The following is a 19,656-nucleotide window of genomic DNA, read 5'->3' as shown; positions in this document are numbered from 1 at the left end:
TCTATCCAGAGACAAGACAGATGTGAGCAGAGCTATACACTGCTGTGCACTGAGATGAAATCTGAGGGAATGAGAAGCCAGCCAAGTGGCTCGTGGAGTTTTTTAAGTTTAGTTTGGCAGATTTCAAACTACGTTTAAAAAGATTTTGTTTTTCAGAGACATTGCTATTAAGTTATTTGTGCTGAGCCTATTCTTTTTTTGTTAACCATTGCACCAAGAACCGCAAAATGCTTTTAAAATTGCCCGTTCTCAGAGGTACTTAATGCTGAGGAACACATTGACCTGGTAATGTCATTCTCTAAATGATAATTTTTTTTAGCCAGATACATTTGTTAATCTCAAGAAAGGCAGTTTGGAGAAATCTCCCTAGTTAGGATGCAGACGGTCTGGACGGTGTCCCAAGCTGTGCAGCTGTGGGCAGGTCACATAGACTTGAGGATCCTTATTTGTGCCGTGGGTGAAATCCTGTCACTTCCCCACTGGTGTGTCGAGTGAAGCAGATAAATCCACTGGTGACCGCAGGGTACTTGAACACTGTGGCTGTCGGTGTCTGAGAAAATCCAGTCGTGGTTGACACGGTTGTGTAGTAGAGGTTATATCAGACATTGAACAGCAGAGTTAAGTGGGCACCAGAGGTTAAAAGATGGGGCTGAGGTGATGGGATTTGTGTGTGTCTGAAAGTGGCTAAACGTGTGCATGTGTGGCTGTCCTGCAATGGAAGAGGTGACCATCTCCAGTGAGCACAGAAAGCAGAATTAGATTAACCTTTCTTTTCTCGAGAGCCAAATTTGACAGTGTTGTCTCTTAAAAAACAATTATGAAGTTAATTCAAAGATACTCAAAGGTGTAAGCACGTAAGCATGCCCAGGTGGCACCATCTGCATCTGTGATTAAAAAAAAAAGCAGGAGGACAAACCAAAAACAATGTAGTTCAAAAAAATGAAATTAATTGTAAAGCTGTTTGGCTTGCTACTTAAAAAACCTCCAAAGACCAAAAAACCCTCGAGTGAAAATATCAAAGAAACTTTTGGAAAAGCTACCTTGTGTACGTTTTCTTACAAGAATCCTAAGATGCTGTTTTACATCCTTTTCACTAACACAGTTTATAATACTCCTTCCAGCTAAATCTTACGGTTAAGTGACATGGTGCTGACTTGTGATGGACGACAGATCCACACCATAAAGCCATTGGCTCCGTACTGTTTTGTCAGACAAGCCTTGCTTCTTCCCATGATGAAGGTGGTGACATTTGTTGTCATTCTTAGAAGTCTGTAGAATCCTCACCAGAATATCTTTGTGTGTGTTTGTCACAAAGGACCCAAGTCTGATACTACAAAGGTATTTTACATTTCAGACTAGGCTGTGGTCCACCGTTAGAGTTGAAATATCTACTTTTTTGTGGTTACTGACACATCCACATGTCGAATTCTTTGCAAATAGCCCCAAAACAAGCTGATTTCTAAAATTATTTTTAAAAAGTCATCTGGCTTCTGCTTTGCATTTTCTCTGTTATGGACTAACAGCCTGGCAAGGAAATATTTGAACTGTGGGTCCTCTGAAGAGCGTTCTGTAATTGTGTACTGAAGTCTGTAATTCAGGGCTTGTTACATTTTAAAAGAAAATTATTACAGTCATGTAGTGTCAGGGGCTTTTGCATATCAAGACAAACAGCGCTTCTGTTCCTAAATCTTTTGCTGTAACCTTGCGTAACTCATCATTTTTTTACTGCCTCTGTTCCCCCCCAGCTTTAAAATGGGCATCAAAACCAACCACTCAATTAGATTTCATGCTTTGTAAAACATTCTGAGAACTGCTGATTAAAAAGCACTGTATAAATGTGGAGTGTATATGTTTGTGTTACTGAGTGTTCATGAAGTTTAATTTGCAGAACCAAGGCCAAGAAGCTGATGTTAGTAGGAACAAGCTCTTTAAAACCTGGGAAAGGGAAGCAGAAGGTTTGTCATATAACTATTGGTTGAAAAGCTCTTCCCAGGATAGGTAAAAATGGATTAAAAGCTTCCCTTGTGGGGAAGGACACGATGTGGGGAGGAGCTAGTGAGTTTGGAGATGCTTCTGTAGCAGTTAATCCTCCAGCGCCAGCGTGGCCACCAGCACATACTGCATCCTTAAGGGTGATCTCTGAGAAGCTGCTTTACTTTCTGTCATCACTTTAACAAGCCGTGGTGCCTAGACAAAGTGCATCAAATGAATCTGAGAAATATTTAAGCTGAAATATGTATTGAGGGTAGTAGCTAGCCCAACCCCCTTACTTTTTCCCCATGTCATTCCTAATTCATAAAAACAAACTGTAAAAACCCTTGAACTTTGTGCAAAAATCTGTTGCTCTGTAATTTGCAATTTAGATGATACTTCTCAGTATTTGACTGCAGGCAAATCAGCTATTCTATTCCCATCCAATTTAATGCTTTTAGTTTTGGGTGTGTGTGTGGGACATCCTGGAATACTAATTATTTTTTCCCCTCCCTGTTTCTTGTTTCATAACTGTCAACAAGCAGGATCTGCATTATGTGGTAGTTCCCTTTTATTGTTTTTCAGCGAAGGTTCTGTCTGCAAATTTTGATTTATGTGATTTTTATTTTTTTTAATCAGTGTGATTTTTAAACAATGTGTTCAGGCTAGTGTTTGCATAACTAGAGAAAACTTTATTTAATGCGTATGGAAGTTTAGGTGACTGTAACTGCAGAGAAGGCAGGACCTTCCCTGCTTGAAATAGAGGCAGATCTGTTCGTTGTTTTATTTTGCAGTCATGAACGTTGGAAGAGAAATGTCTAATGATGGAATCGGAAAGCATTTCTCAAATTGAGTGTGGTCTGATGGCAATACTGCACTGTCCCCCTGCGGCTGGCCAAAACCAGCCACTGGCCTCCTTTTATAGTCACGAGTATCTGGACCAGCGGTGACAGATAACTCTCTTTGTCACAACATTTCTCAATGTCAGCATTAAGTGTTTCTGGGGATGATACAATATCGATAACTCCATCATAGCCAGAAATGTTTTTTTTCTTGGTCTGCTTTGCATATTGTGAAAACACACCTTAAGGACTTAGCAAATGGTATGGCTGGCATGTTCATAATAGATCAGTAAAAGGAGAAGGATGCACTTCTGAATAGTAAAAAGAGAGTGTAGGATCACGGTGAGTTTGAAAATGGGAAGCATGATGATGTTTTCATGCGTTTGACCTCTGTAACTAAAGATGTCTGCAGTTATTGGCTCATGGAGACCCATAACTGGAAGAAAAGGTAATTGCAAGCTTGTTCACTGCAGTATTATTGAGGAATAAAGCTTAGAATTCATTAAATTTTCTGTTTTAGGTCTCTTAAAAATCGAATAATTTCTAGGGTGGATGAGATTGGAGAAGTCCTCCCAGTCTGTCTGAAGCCTGCACACTCTGCATGAAGTTGTTATAAATACTTTCATCACCGAGTTGTATAGTGCTTGTTTGTTTCGGGAACCTACATTTCTCCTGTACTTAATGCTAACCCTCTGCAGAATAAAGGAAATGCTTAGTGGAATTCTAACATTAAAAGAGAATTTAAAAAAAAAAAACCTAGAAAAAGGTCAAATTCGAATGTTTTTGTGGAAGAACATCTGTGCTTTAATTACTACAACATAGACCTTTTTTTTAATGCTGTAAATATGCGGAACCTGTTTTTTTATAATTTCAAAAGATAATACTAAGATTTACTGTATTTAGTTCTTCAAAGACCTTATAATTTTCCTCCCAAATTTTGATGGAAGAAAAAATATTCCGTATTTAAATCCTTCCAAGTGGAGTGAACTTTAGCTTCTTGGGATAAATTTAGATCATTTTTCTTCTTGCTAAGTAGGAGGAATTTTTAATAGCTTTTAAAAGTTGGTCTTGAGTTATGGCTATGCAGAGTGATACAAAACAATGGTAGCATTACTGTTTAGACGGTGAGAAGTACAGATTATCTTTTTTCCCTTTGAACATCTGACTCACCAGAATTGTCTGTTAATCTTGACAGCTTTATTGCAGAGCAAAGACAGTGGTTGAATAAACTGGGAAAAAAATTGCAGCACTACTGTCTACCTGCAGCGAAGACCATGACCCCGGGATAAAGGGAAGGAGTGGCCTCGGGAGTGTTTCCCTTCTGCACCTCTGAGAACTGGATTAGCAGATGGTGCCGCTTACCAAAGCTGGGGCCTTTGCTGAGATTACTTCAGCCCCGGCGCGTTGTTTCGGGTTGTTGTAATTGTTTGCAAAACATGTTCAGGGGCTCTCCCCGTGCTGGTACTTGTTCTGAGCATACGTAATGTGCAAACAAGCCAGGCACCGAGTGCCATGAGGGTTTAAGGTAACATTTCTTCGTCGCAAGTACCTGTATCTTCAGGTGTGGTGTGTCACTCTGCTCAGCTTTGAAAGCAGCAATTATTTTGACTGAACCAAGATACAGCTGCTTTGACCTATGCTGTTTTTTCCTTTTGTAACCTTGTCTTGCTTTATAGGGTGATTTAGGTGATTTCTCTCTCAGCTAGACTATTCTACGGACAAGTTTATTTTGCTAGAGGAAAACTTTCTCAGTTCAGTAAAATTAATTCGGCTGTGTTGGCCACTTGCTTTCCTGGTAATGTTTTTTTGGTCAGTAGGTATGGAGGCTGAACCTTCCTAAGCATAGTCCAGATCTTGCCACATTTCTGTATGTGAAGCATGTAGATCGCCAGATGAATTCTCCTGAACTTGAGTGTGGTCTGACTCCTCAGTACTGGGGGGGAGTTGTGGAAATTACCTGAGTCGTTCCATGGAGACTAGAGTACAAGGCAATTATATGGAAAGAGAAAAATGTTTTTCGTGCTTCCGTTCCCCTTCAGTGCTGGGCAGTACCCTTTCTGCTTATTGGTAATTCCCAGGGTGACAGCACCTTTTGGTGCTCTTCTGTACGTGGACTCTGCAAAGCCTCATAGGTTGTGGGTTTCTTGATTTTTGTGGATTTTTATAGCTCAAGTACCGTAATGAATCTAACTCCATAAGAGTTAGACCCCAATCCCAGCCATCAAAACTTACTTTGAATTTGAAAAATCTGCCTGTGTCTATCTCCCTCTGCATTTTGTATAAATATTTATTTATATTGAAGCTATATAGGATCTGCAAATTTAAAAACAGTTTCCGTGTCCCGCAGGTGCCCGGCATGTGTTAAAAATCCATCGATTACAAGGCACCTCTATCGTGGCAAAGACTTACACTTCTCTCTGGGATTTATTAACTAGTGAAGTGGTTTTGTTTAAAAGATGAGACATGGTTGTGTGATTCTTGGGCAGAGTGTAGGATGTTCATAGGGATCCTGAGTGTTACTCAGCCCTCATTTGTACGAAATCAATCTTCTTCCTCACTTTGCTGCGTTTGGATACCTACCAGTCTGTTTCTCTGCCACCCCTTTGAGTTCTGCGGTGTGCCAGCATCACTGAACGCAGTGTGGTCTGGGGTGGGATGTTGGATGAAGTTTGGCAGTTTTGTCTCCTTTCCATTTTGAGAAGCCAGTGAATCTGTTGGACTTTGTAATGGTGTGGATTTGCCCTGTGCTTCTGGTGCGTCTGTAGCGTAGGTGGCTGACGGAGCTGCTCAGCTAAGCATCGAAGTGCTTCGGCTTGCAGGCTCTGCTGAGATAAATAGAGTAAGGTGAGGTGTGTAGCGGCAGCTGTATGGTTTGGGCTTTAAATGGGCCTGGGCTGCAGACGATGTATCAGTAGCATCGATACACAATCCAGTGCCAGTTAGGCATGTAATTGCACAGAAATGGCCTCTAATACCAGTTTCAAGAAGAGCTGCCAAAACCACAGTGCTCAAGGCCTCTCCCTCTGAGTTCGGCCAATGCTCGAACGAAACAGCCCCCAGCTTGTTCCTCCGGGACACAGGCCTGCCTTGTTAGGAAATCGGTGAAGTTTGGGAACCCACAATACCTCACATAGCTCTGTGTACAGTAACGGAGGGTGGAAATAGGGCCATAGGCATGAGCAACCAGACGAGTTATAAATATAGAATCCTCTCTCAATTCCAGTTTCGTTAGTCATGGGAGGACAGTGAGAGTTTTATAAACTTATAAGGAATATACAAACAGTTCTGAATTTAAAATAACTCTGTATAATTTTTTTAGTGTGTGAAAAGAATATTCTTTTTTGAGACCGTCCATGTAAGTATCTGCTATACACAGTGTGTAAGGATCTGTGTATTTATATGTTCATGTGAATGTGACTTGAGATGACAAAAAAAAAGGTACTGAGGGGGGTGGGGAGTGTAGCTCAGACGTGCCAAACTCTCTAGCAGAAACAGAGTGGGAAGCAGCATGCTTCCCACTTTGTGCCAGTATCAGAAACATGAATCCCCCCTTTTTCTTTAATAAGTGTCATCTGATGCCATCTCTGGCTTCAGAGCAGCCAGGCAGCATCGCTGAGCTGGCTTTGCTGCAGCCTGGAGCCCCTGTCAGACCCAGTGATACAGCTCACCTTGGCTGTCCTTCCTATAAATAAATAAATAAAACCGTCTGGTACTCCCTAATCTGATCACAAATCCTTACTACAGGAAAGGATTTAGAAAGTCCGAGGCGATGTCATTATTATCTTTTTCCAGTCATACTAATAGGAATTCCTCAAAAGCGTGTGCGTGTGTGAAAGCAGAGACTACTCACCCATCCAAGTATTAACTGTGTACTTGACTGCATGGCCAGCAGTGGTGTGTGCGCCGTTCGTCCCACGAGCATATTATGTGTGTTTGCAGTTTCTGGGGGATGGCATAGTAAAGTGTGGTTTTCCTTGTTCAGTTTATTTTATCAACCTTTTGGAAGAACTGAAATAGTTCTGTCCTCTAATGGAGGTTGTTTTTAAAGGTAGTCGACTAAGTGCAGGCTGGACGACAGAACGCCATCTTCCACTTCAGGTTAGAAGAAAACAATGAGCAAACCCATATGCTGGTCCCGTCAGTGCCCCTCACTCACCCAAGTCATTTTTTTCCAGTGTCTTCTCATTTCAGGTGTTTCAGTCCTTTGCTTGGTTTGAGTGAGCTGGAGATTCAGAGCTGCTGAACTTGCAGCTGTTCGTGTGGGGCTTCCTCTGGGGTCGCGGCAACGTCCAGTGCCTCTGTGGATCGGGAGCATCCCTGTGCTTCTCAGAGCAGGCTCTGCAACCCAGCTCAGCCTTTTCCGGCCCCACACAGAACTGTTCAGTAACCTGCAAGCAAGTAGGCAACCATTGCAGCAGTTCTGTTCGTTGGAGATCAAACCATGTAGAGTGTAGTTAAGGGTTCATGTCCAGACAGTTCAGGGTGATTTACACACTATGAAAGCAGTTCGCATCAAGTCTGAAGAGATACTCAACATCTTCCCTTTTCCCTCTGAAATGCTTCTATCCACAGTTGTGTATGAGAAGAAACTAATTTTAATACAGATTTCAAGCCAACTGTGTCCTTTCTGTTGTCCGTGTTGCCTGTAAATTTGTTAAAATGCGTTGAGATGGAGTAATGCATAATCTTCCGGTCTGCTTCTGGGTCCTGCAGACTTCGGCACCTTCTGTATTCCCCCTGTGTTTATAACAGAGGAGATTTAGAATGAAAAAGATATTCCATGATTATTAAACTCAATGAAAGAGCTCACCTTTTGTTTGTTGTGGATCTCAAGAGCACAACCTTTGGTTGCTGTTAGATTTGCTTATGCTCTCTTGTGTTTCTGGAAGCTGTTAAGGAAATACTTTGTTTAACTGTTTTGAACATAATTGCCTGAATATTGTTTGAAGTGTTGTTGATCTTAACAGGACGCCTTCACTTGCAGTGTGCAGATATTGTAAGTAATGACGTACTCCCGTACTTTAAAAAAAAACTTCATCCGGGTGTCTCTGAGAACTTTCCAAACCATCAGTATTCTTGCATCTTGTTCTGCGTTTCCATTCTAATTCTTCCCTTTTCTTAGATTCCACAATATCTAGATCTTAATCCTGGTTTTGGTGGGCTATCTCACTAGCAGGTAAACAGCTTGAAAAAATTCGCTCTCTAGTATAACAGTATGAATGTTCTTGCTCTTTCTGACTCTTTCCTTGAGTTTTAATCTTTTTCGATGATTAAAACTCAACTAACTTTTGTTACTTGTTGTTAACACAGGTGTCCTAGTTGGCGATAAGCAAAAACTTTCTAAACAGAGTGCCTCACCATGTGTATTGCAAACGTTAGGTTTACTGAAGTTCCCCCCACCATTTTCGGGTAGTTAGCCTTCGACTGCAGCAGTGTTGATGTCTGCCTCCAAGATGAGCATTATGTTTCAGTGCTTATGCCAGAATGGTTAAGCCTGTTGATGGGCTTAATGCATAAATGCAAAGGGCATTCCTGAAACAAAGCAGGACTTGAATCCCTCTGAACCAGTGACTTTTTTTTGCCCAAGATTAAACAGCCATTATCCTTCAGCATTAAGAGAGCCCCATAATTTAGACCAGTGTGATAATGTTACCAAACTGTCTTCCTCATTTCGAATAAATCTGAAATGTGAATTTTATTCTTCCTCCAGCTGGGGTTTTGCCAGGAGATGACTGACCAGCACTCCTTGCTTGCAGTATATTAATTAAATCCTGTAAAGCTTATTGCCTTACACTTGCAGCATTTGGAAGAAAGGCAGATTAAATCTTGCTTTAAGCAACAACAAGCAAAACCCAATATATTGCTTGTAACCTGGAGCGAAAAGAAAAAGAATTTGCTTTAGAGCTGTCCTGCAATGGCCCTTTTCTTTCCTTATGTGTTACTGAAGAGTTCAGGAACTTTAGTTGCCCCTTTAGAAACGCGAACAAATTTGTGTCCCTGAGTGGTGGGTGACTACAGCAGACTTGGAGCTGCTTTCAGCACTGCAGGGTGACCCTCGCTTTCCTGCTTTCATCCTCACTGGCATCAGTGTTACTGTTCTGGTTTGCATCTTCCAGTGGGAAATTTCCCTTTTTGTAGAGAAAATGTTTCTAGAACAGTGTAGCACTGATGGGAAAACATTCCCAACCAATTTGTGTACCTAGTGTTGAAGATAGAGTAAAACTGGCCTGAACGCCTGATAGATGCTTGTGGATATGCCTCAGTTGGGTTTGTTTATGTACTGAATTCATCCTGGCGTGGAAGGGACAAAATGGACTTGTTTTTTTCCTCTTTCTCTCGAGTGCCAGCTGCAGAGATGCCAGTCTGGGTTGTGCTGGGCAACATAAACTGTTTTGAGAGAGAATGCAATTTGTGCTGCCTGGGTTTGTCAATAAGTCGTGTTTATTTGCACCTTCCTGGTTGTTAGTATTACGCACTTAGCAGCAAATGGAGTAATTGTACTATCTATCGTTTCCTGTTGACTGCGGTCTGAGGTAGTTGTTTTCCTCGCTCGGGTTTCTATTTGCTCCAATTTCAGTGTGATGTGAGTAGCTGTAACGCTGCTGGAGCTTTTAGCAGGGTTGATTGCTTCACTTGCAGAAAACCTGAAGGGATGGGAGGTTTTACAGTGCCAAATAGTGTCCCCAAGTCCTCTAGTCACTCTAAATAAAGTGGATTTAGCACACGTGTTGTTATGTGTTACGGCTGGGAAGCCTGGAAGCTGTTTTGAGGTAACTTCTAGGGTAAAGGATGAATGATAGATGGCCAAAAGAGGTGGTGGGGTCATCAAACTCCAGCGTATCCAACTGAAATATGTGTCGAGTTGTTTCCATTGTCAATTTTAATAGGCTGCTCTGTTCTTTTCAGCCAGGATGGAAAGCTACAGGTGCGTTGCGCTGAGGCATTTGTATGCTTGAGGGGTTACAAACCACACCGTGGGCCTCTGGCTCCTCGGAGCTGAGCTGATGGGTGTGCTCGTTTGAAATGCGCTAGATACTAAAACTATTCTGAGGGGAAGGGAAATACTAATGTTGAAGGAAGAAATTGTAAAACTAGAAGGCGTTGAATCCTCACCACAACAGTATATTCTAGCAAAGCGCTCGTTTCATTGAATGATGAATGTTTCCTCTCTTTTTCATAAGCTTTACCGCATCTGGTGGTATCTGAGAGTCTCCAGGCGCTGAGTGGTGCTGGGATTTCTTCTCCTAACCTGTCTCCACTCCTTTCTTCCACTTCCTTTGCTCTAGAATCATCTAGAGGTGCTTCTATTTGAGCAGTTGAATCCAACTGCTGTACCGCTGGCTCTACAGGCATTTAGCATGGTATTGTTTTTCAACCATAAAATCCTGAAGAAGGGGATGCAAGAGTAGATTCCTTCATCAGTCTTTCATGCGATCAAAGATTGAGCAGTTAGTGGGCTGATGTCAGGTTGGGCAAATCCTTTGAGGTTCTTTGCAGGTTCTGGACGCTTCATCACACCTACTCCTTCACTTAGGGGATATGGTGTCTGTGGTGACTATGGGGATATAGCGTCTGTGACAAACTGAGGTACCAAGAAGCAAGAGACCAAAAGGCTTTGTGTGGACGCTGACCAGATGCAGTTAAAGTTCAGCTGGATTTGTATAGTGGGAGGAAAATAATTCACAGAACAACTTCAGAATAATTTCAAGGTCCTTGGAAAGGTCTGCCTGATAAAAATGGGCTGGTAATGACTAGGATATAAAAATGGGCTGGTAACGACAGGGATGTAAACATGGAAACACGTGACTGGTGAAGTGATCTTGAGTCAGATGTAGCTTGCAGGCTGTGGACTTAATGCCCTCTTCTTCCTTCTTGGTAGAAATTTGTATACACCTATCCAAATATTTTCCTGGTGGGCATGATTGTGTATGTACTGGAGGTTTAAAGAGGAAGGAAATGATCACTTTCAAGTCCTAGCACCAAGGCTAGGTTGAACTGAACCTTTAATGGAGATCTGGCAGTTAATTTCAAGATCTGCCAAACTTTATACCTTAACTACTAGAAAGAAAGCTGTTCAACATAGTAGTGGTTTTTCGCTTCAGGATTTTCACTGAGCATGAGATACCAGGTTTTTGAGTGCAGGGGAAAGAGAGAAAGACAAAAAGTGTGCCATTGTTAATATGTTGCTAATACCTGTTTTTGTACCGCTATAAAGATTTTATACAACTGCTCTAAGTGGCCTCTTCAGTTCTTTGGAGATGACTTGTACCCATATTTCTGTGATTGGAACACGTTACTGCATGTATTTAATATGTGTATTGCCTTATTGCAGTCTTTATTCTGTAGTTACTTGATTCCAGCCCTGGCCATGAATCACTGGAACTGGATTTTCTGAGTAATGTCTCTCCAGTCTCTCTATTCTCGCAGTCTACAGGGCAAAAGAAATCAGGTCTTGTATAGGCTGCTTGAGCATTTGAAGTCAGCTGTTTCAAAGACCGTACCAAAGTTTAGACCATTAAAATGCAATATTTTTAAAATTCTGTCATGTAGAGGGATTAACATACCAAAAATGACTGGGTTTTTTTTCTGTCTTTGTGGATAAATTTAGACAGTTAATTTTTTCAGTAGTTGGCTAGGAGAGAGACACTCCTTTCCTTCTCTGGTTTCTGCTCAAAACTAGGCTTTTTTTTCCCGTTTGCTTTCTGAAACATTATTTTATGTGAAGGATGCTCTAAAAAAGCAGAAATGGTATAAAAAAGGAAGGATCGAATATCATTTTACAAGGAGAGAAAGAATCTTTAAAAAAAATATTTATCCCACACTTGGCAACCTTTGCTCGCCCGCATGTGACTGGCACGATGCCATCCTTGGCAGAGGCCAGTGCCTCAGCTTGCCAGAAGTCTTCCTCTCCTGGCTGCGTTTTCACTCCCTGTGACTGATAGTTTATTCACCTGATTTTTGTTTCAGCATTGCTGAAGTCATGGCGTCTTGGAGATAAGAACGCTTTGTCTGTCCAAAGTGTACAACAGCCATGATGTCAACGCGGAGTGTTTGCAGCAAGCTTTAGCTTTGTGTGCACTTCAAATAGCAGGAGGTATTAGATGTCAGACAAACTTATTACCACCTCCTTAGCGTGAGGCTGTCCAAAAGGGAACTGCCGCAAATACAGAGAAATGATTTGTTTCTTGCTTTTTTTGGAGAGTTGTGTTTGAGGATTTCCCAACCTTGCTTTGTGTTAGCAATTTTGGTTTAGCATCTTGGGGATTTTAATTGAGAATAATGAGTCTCTGAGTCAGATTCTCTTGGAGCTCCTCTTGTTTGTAAGATCTTTGCATTTAGTTTTAAAGTATTTCCTTTCTGTATGTCAGGTCTGAATCTGAGTTGCTCGGTAAGGGGGCATCTTGTGAAAGAATATTTTGCCTTTCTGCGAGTGATCATAGTATCTTAAAAGTATTTGGAAAACCTTAGGAATTTTGAAAACTTCTTATCTGAAGAAATCAGAGAGAAGGTGAAGCATGGATGGTCAAAGAAACTACTGGTTTTGGGTTTGGTCCAGTAAATTCGATTTGTGGCTACCGGTACTCTTATAATGCCCTCCTCTCAAGATCCAACAATTATTCAGTACTTTCACTCTCTAGATGTAAACAGACACTCTGGTCTAGTCAAGCTTCCATCATCTCTATTAAAGTCATGAAGATGCTTAAGGGTCTGCCCTTCTCCAGGTCTTGCTTTGACTTCCTTCTTCTGTGGCTGCCCTCCAAGGTCTCTGAAATTTTCCATTATCTTGGTAGCTCCACATGGTGACAAATAAGCATTTTTTGCCCGTGTGCTTGTCAGCAAGGATTTCTTTGGTGGTTTGGATTTTTTTGTATGCAGTCATCAGCCTTCATGATCCGAGGCACTGTTGTACCTGGCTGATAAATTCTGCCCCGAAATGTAAGCCCACTATTTGCTTGTATTTGTCACTCTCATGTTCTTGCGGACTAATTTCAACCAGTTATTGAGTGTATTTCAGGGTGTTTTTTTGGCAAAAGTATTTTGGAACCTGCATTTTAAATGTTTTGGTACAGATCTAGCAGCCCAAGTAGCACAGTTTGGGGGGGGGCAGGGAGGAGGGTAGGTGGGGATGGATTGTAAGGCCAGCCAGTGTTGCTTAGTAAGATTTTTATAACAGGGATATCTGAGGGAAATGGCATGTAAGGCAGATAAGACTTTGTTGTTCATAATATATCTTACATACACACAATAGTTCTTATTCTGCCTCTTCAAAGAAACAGGATACCCGTATTGTCTCCAGGCTGAAAACTATGCCAACGTTAGCAAGAACAAGCAAAAAATAGGACTGAGAGAAAAGCAAGGTTGCTGAGCTTTTAAAAAATTATCTGTAAAAAGTTTTCAAGACTTCTTGTTAAAATGGCTGTGATTAAAATATTACTATAGTTTTGAAAACCTGTTTCACTGATTGCCTTTTTCATGTGAACTTGTATATCCTTCTGTGCTTCAATTTATGTTTCTGTAGACGAGAGTCAGCAGATTTACCAGGAAATGCGGGGAATCCTATTTATATAGCAGACTGTTCATGAATGGCAGAAGCATTAAGGGAATATAAAAGTCTTTCCCAAGAATGAAATAAACTCAATCGTTTTCTACTATATTTATCTGAATACTTAATGTAGCAGCATTTGTGTTTTAGCAAATTGTCTAGCTGAAAACAAAAAATCATGTAGTTAATCAATACATCTGGTAATGAACTCTGTGGAGGCATGGTGTATGTGTGTGAGTGGTTTTTTTCTTAGTAGGGCTTTGAACTGGAAATGTAGCTACCACATGAAATCTGAGTTCTGGCACCCACTCAGAACAGCAGTCCATCTGCTAGCAAGACACACTCACTTTTTATTTTTTTTTAATCCCTTCATAGTCACAAATGCAAGTAGTACTGTGTACCGTAAGGTGAGAGGCAGTTTGTGATGCCTTACTAAGGTGACATCTGGGTAGACTTTACTCCTTTTACACTGGTGCAGGTCACCATCAAAAATAAGAACATACACCTGCGTACTGATTGATTTTTGTGCAAGGGTTTGGTATGTAGAGCTTTTTCCTTTTCAAGGAAAAAAACTGAGCATCTTTATGCAATGCATTATTTAGCAGTGACTTCCTCTGCATTTCTGCTCTCAGTAGTCTTACAAGTAACTGGCTCTGCAAAAATTTTCTGTATTTAGCCTGCATATTTGTGCTACCTGGGGAGGCGTCGGCCATCCCCGTGCTCCTACCTCCTTGTTCTCATAATTTTCCCCCTCCATGCCCCTTCTTCTGCCTGGCTTCTCTCTGAAAAAAATGAGCGTACAGGTATGGAGTAGTGCTGTTGGGTGCTAACAGTAGTATGTGCACAGAAAGGGTTGTAGGGTTAAGTAATGCTTCTTTTCTAATTGGAAAAGACAGATGAGCTCTTGGGCAGCTTCAGTAACACCTTCTCACGCAGTGGACCTGCTGCACTCCATTGAGTGTGTCCAAGCTATCTTTAATGCAGGGCTCGTTAGTGGTATGTGGCTACATGTATGCAAGTCATAGCACTGTCAGGTAGCGCGAGCAGGTCTGCTGACAATAGTTCATAGCTACTTGCTGATATAGGGGAGATACTGCTAAGGCTGTCACGTTACTTGGGGAGTACCTGCCGGTTGAATTTCCCCCACAAAATCTTTCTTAGCTTTAGTTGCATAAGGAGAACCCGGCTTGGTACCCAGATGCTTAAACTTGCAAAGTTGGTAGTTAGGCCTTAAAATAAAAGGTGAGTAAAATTAAGCAAGATCAATATAGACCATTTTGATCAGAAATGCGAAATTCTCTGATGGCAGTTCTACAAGTTCTTTTCAAGGTGAACACTACCTTAAAGCTGGCAGAAAATGGCTTCTTATAATCAAAACTTGATTTGGAAGTCTAGATCCTGATGCAGAGCTGTGAAAAGTTTATCTTCTTTCTTTAAATTGTTGTCTTGTGTCGTCGTTGTGGTGCTCTGCTCAACGGCATTGCGAAAACATACGGCAAAGCCTAGGTCTCACTATGGGAGGAGGAGGGGGACAAGATTTTAGGGTGTTTAATCCTGCATTAAAACAAAGTTGCAAACTGAAAGAGAAATTACAATTCAGAACCTTTGTGGAACTGTTACAGTTTCTTAAAACATTATCTTTCTCTACAAGCTGGGCTCTGCTGCTTCCATGTTCATTTTGGGATATTAACTTCATTGCTGGTTATGCGCTTTTTGCTCAGATAGTTCAGTTTAAATGTCCTGTGGTGCTTTGCTTGGATCTCGCTGTAGTTGTACTACTGAAATTTTGTTTTATGCTGTTATTATTGGTACTGTGTTTTAGCTAAGTTAGAAAGTGGAAAACAGTTACTTAATGCAAACCAGATTTCCTATCTGTGTTTGTTTACAGAGCCTCTGGCACCCAGCTCCCATGGCTAAAAGGCCATACAATGCTGTAATCAAAATGTTGTTGTTACATAAATATAATGCTGCCACTTCTTTTGATCTAAGAGTGGTAAGCTTGTCTGCCGACGATCCTGCTCTTTGTTCGTGTCTGCAAGCTGAAATGCTTTCATGTCAAATGAATGTCTCCATAAATTTGCACCCCATTTTTTTCCCCCCTTTCATATTTTGTTCTCTGAACCCAGAATTTGGGGATAAGGCAGAATTCTCTTACGCTCTTCAGGGGAAAATAGTAGCTCCATGATTCCACAGTATTTGATGTGTACCATCTGTACTTTATTAAATCTCATTTTGCATACATAAGCAACATTGGGATGCTACACTGGGGTCAACCTAACCATGTGTGCTACAGTATAGCAGTGCTTTATTGTACAAGTGTAATTAAGTTGTTTAAAGGAAGCTTGTTTTCTTGCCAGTGAAAGACCAATTTGAAGTACAAATAGGAAAGGCAAAAAATGCTTAGAAAGACAATAAGTCAGCACTCAACAAACAAAGAAAAAAAGGAAGGAGAATTAACCGTAATACTAGGAATAGGTTCCAGTACTTGGCTGTTCCCATTATCCTTACGTTGACCCTGCTTTCAGCAGTTTTCTTTATTATTTAATTGGCTGATGTTATAAATCTGATCTGAGAAGATGTTTTCAGGCAACTAGAACTGCGAAAAACAGAAATTAATTTGTCAGTTTTACAGGAGCTGGTTCTTTTACAGAGATACTGTAGAGCCCAGGGAATGAAAGCATCGAGTTGTATGGATCAGGGTTCTTTCTTTAATGCCATTCACTTTATTTAACAGCTCTTGTTCACGCTGCCTTGCTTTCTGTCTTGCAGTGTGCCCCAGCTCATGTGGCAAGCGAGCCTGTACAGACCAAAATGAGTGTTGCCATCCCGAATGCTTGGGGAGCTGCACGGCGCCTGACAACAACACCGCTTGCGTGGCCTGCCGCAATTACTACTACGAAGGAGTCTGCATGCCTACCTGCCCTCCCAACACCTACAAGTTTGAGGGTTGGCGCTGCGTGACTAAAGAGTTTTGCTCCAAAGTCCCTGCCACCGAAACAAGTGAATATGAGAGGTTTGTGATTCACAACGATGAGTGCATGGCAGAGTGCCCCTCTGGATTCATACGCAACGGGAGCCAAAGGTAACGCAGCTTCTGCAAAGTCCACTGGAGTTGTATTTGGGATTTTCCACCCCCTATTCTGTGGCAGATTGTGGTGCAAATTACATTAGGTAGAAATGAGAACACGTGATGGGAAATTGCGTGACTTTGTGGTAAAGGCTTGCTTAGATGAACGCACCATTGAAAGGTCTGAGTGTGTGTGGCTGATCCTGTGCATTGTCCGTTGCCACTGAGTCTTTTGAGGGACTTGAGGAGATCAGAACAACGCAGAACCAGGTCTTCAAGTAGATTGTAACAACATGAAAGTGAAAGCTCAGGAACACAAGGTTGGAGGTTGGCTAATGACGATTATCACACAGAACAAAACCGTAGGATTTACCTTGTTTGCATATTATTTGCTTTTTTTGTGCTTGTATTTTAGACACCTATATTCTTCAGTGTATTCCAGAAGATAACAAAGGTGTTTTAGAAGGGAGAAACCACGTAGATGGTGACAAAAATAATGCAGCAGTTGACAACATTATACAGAATAATTTCTTGCAAGAATATTACTTACCTGCTCTTATTTAATTCTAACAGTTGGAGTGATATGTGCTTACTATTTTCTTATTTTGCCAGTGGTTTAAGCAAACAGCCTTAGTTGCCTACTGACCCTTGGAAGGCGTAGACTTTGAGTAAAGGACAGTCAGTGTGCTAAAATCCGTAGTGCTTCAGTACTATGCTATAAAGATGTCTTCGTAGGTTGTTCTAAGTTGTTGGGGTTTTTGGAAAAGTGGTTGTGACGATACCAGCGCCAGTTGTGTGTCTGTGCATGCACGTGGGTCATCCATTGGTTCAGTCAAACAGTAAGGCAGTCTCTGGGTGACATTTGGATGTAAGCAACTTAACACTGCCTTTGCTCGAATCCAGATCACCTGAGAAATGTTTCTTTTGTTATCTACTTGAGCTTGTAGTACCAGCTGTTTGAACCGCTTACGCTGAAGTGCGTGGCCATCCTATCTTATCTCAGTGTTGTGCTCTGCAGCAAAGATTGAAAGGAGCTGTAACTCAAGGCTAGCAAATGTTTTGTTCCTCAGCAACAGTGTTAGCAAATAGTTGCAAACAGAAAGCTTCTCCAGCATTCTTGTACATTTAGTTGAATGCCTCTTGCTTGTGTCTACAGCTTTTAGTGGTTATAGTGCAGGATTTTGAAATAGGAGCTTACTACTAAGAAAAGGAAGCTTCTTTCTTTTATTGTTTATCCGTGAAAAACTGTTATTATCAATTTACATGTTTCTTTAAGCCTCAGAAGAAAGTGGGTTACGTTTCTTTTAAAAAGAATAAATAGTAAGTCCATGTTCATCAGTGCTATCATCAGAAGCCTTAGTCTTTGGAGCTCAGTTTGGTTTTTTATTTTTTATTTTTCCCCTCTAAAGTGATAAGGTGGAGTAACTACTAATGAAATGCAAAGGGAAGTGCTAGAATAAATTGAAAAATAAAAATGACCTTTAATCGGGAAAGACCTTTACCAGGAGGGAGTAATCAGAGGGCGTGTTTTGTGCAGAGAGGAAGTGTTCGATCTTGAGATGAGTATGTAGACAGTATAACATGGAGCCTTTAAAAAGCTGCTGTAGTCAAAGGCCAGGCTGGCCTGAGTTCTTGTTCCATGAGTTTGGCCACTAAGAAATGGTTATGAATGCTTGTGAGTGTAATAAGTAGAACTGAGTATACGCTTCAGTGTTTCCTCCCAGCTTCTGGCAATCCGATTTCTCTGAGTTTGGGGCTGTGTCTGTCGTGGTGTTTTATAGTCACCTGTTCTCTTTCCATTTGTGTAATCTGTTTTCAACCTGCTTAGACTTCTAGCCTGTCTTCCCCAATTCTTGTTGCAAATCACTTTTGCCTCTCATCAAGATGCATCCTTCTGTTTGTTTAAACTTTCTGCTTTAATACCTCTTAAGCTATAAGAAATAGTGACTAATTCACTGCTCGCTTTCTCCACATCCCTCAAGACTGTACGCTCCCATAGTTGTCTTTCCTGAGTTGAAACAGCCAGGAGCATGGAATACCCTAGCGCTGAGATTTGAATGTTGGTTTAGGGGCATGGAGACAGATAACTTTACAAGAACTTGAACAGTATTTTCCCATCTCCAGTTCCTGGCAGGCCTGTTTTTGGAGGTTGGGTCTGGATTAGTACAAAACCTCACGGCACTCTGAGGCTGTCTGTGTAAATGAGAAGGGTGGTCTTTCTGGGTATAAGTAAGTTAGAGTAAATGCACAAATGCAGGGGCACTGGGTTTTACCTGAAGTGCCTTTGACTTTGGAAGGGACCACAGAGCCTTCCTGGAGCTGGCAGGCAATGGGTATGGGTCCATTCATTCACTCTGTGTTGCTGTGAATGGGAGGTACGATGCTCCAGCTTCTCTGGAGACCAGCAGGCAAGTGTGCTAAGTTATCTGCAGCTCTCTGCAGAAGTATAGTAACTTAAATTCCAGCTTGAAGGATTTGTCTAAGCTTTAGAAGGAAATGTCTTTCAAAATTTAACTCAAAGCAGTCTGTAGACTCAGGGTTGTGTATCACTGCTTATTTTCAGTCTCCCTTTCTTTCCTACAGCATGTTCTGCAGCCCTTGTGAGGGGCCTTGCCCCAAAATTTGTGAGGACGGGAAAACAAAGACCATTGACTCTGTCACATCAGCGCAAATGTTGCAGGGATGCACAATTCTCAAGGGAAATCTGCTGATTAACATCCGTCGCGGAAGTAAGTGATTGTCCTCTCTTTATGAACCTCTGATAAGGCTGCTTTTAGTATTTTTCCTTTTGTCTGTCAGAGTCACGATAAGAACATTAAAAACTCAGCAAACCATTTGCTTTCCAGGCCCATAGCAGTGCTCCCGTTTGATCTGGCCCACTGTGGCACCATTCTCCAACACGTGGATGGAATAGGTATTCAGCTACCAAGTTACTAAGCAGTGAAAGCTGGTATTTTTGTTAGTTTTTTTGGCAGGACAGGGAACCAGGATTAGGCTGTGAGATGAGCAGTAGTCTCAAAGGAATAATAAAGTGGAAAAGCTGAAAATCCTTGCATCTGGCTAGGTAAATAACTTGTCTGCAAGTAAGGCATGGTGCTGTAAGTCTGCGTATCCTCCCATTTTATGGCAAGGTGTGGTTTCTTGCTAAAACATGGAATCCAGAGTGCTGAGGGCTCATATAAAGCCTAGCACTGTCCCTTTGGATGGCCATCGCTAGTGAGCTGGCCACCTTT

The 19,656-nt window shown here is 41.5% G+C and overlaps 1 protein-coding gene across 2 annotated transcripts in view; it reads left to right on the top strand.

The window, feature by feature from the left end:
* IGF1R (insulin like growth factor 1 receptor) overlaps positions 1 to 19,656 on the top strand; it is a 192,181-nt gene that overhangs the window by 129,859 nt on the left and 42,666 nt on the right. For both annotated transcript variants that reach the window (XM_075100645.1, XM_075100646.1), the window contains exons 3-4: positions 16,126 to 16,438; positions 19,007 to 19,152. In XM_075100645.1, the coding sequence (XP_074956746.1) occupies positions 16,126 to 16,438; positions 19,007 to 19,152 (459 nt within the window). The remainder of the gene's footprint in view (positions 1 to 16,125; positions 16,439 to 19,006; positions 19,153 to 19,656) is intronic.

Source organism: Phalacrocorax aristotelis, chromosome 7 (genome assembly GCF_949628215.1).
Source record: "Phalacrocorax aristotelis chromosome 7, bGulAri2.1, whole genome shotgun sequence".
Taxonomy (NCBI): domain Eukaryota; kingdom Metazoa; phylum Chordata; class Aves; order Suliformes; family Phalacrocoracidae; genus Phalacrocorax; species Phalacrocorax aristotelis.
The sequence above is the reverse complement of the archived record's forward strand: the minus strand, read 5'-3'. Positions and strand labels throughout refer to the sequence as shown.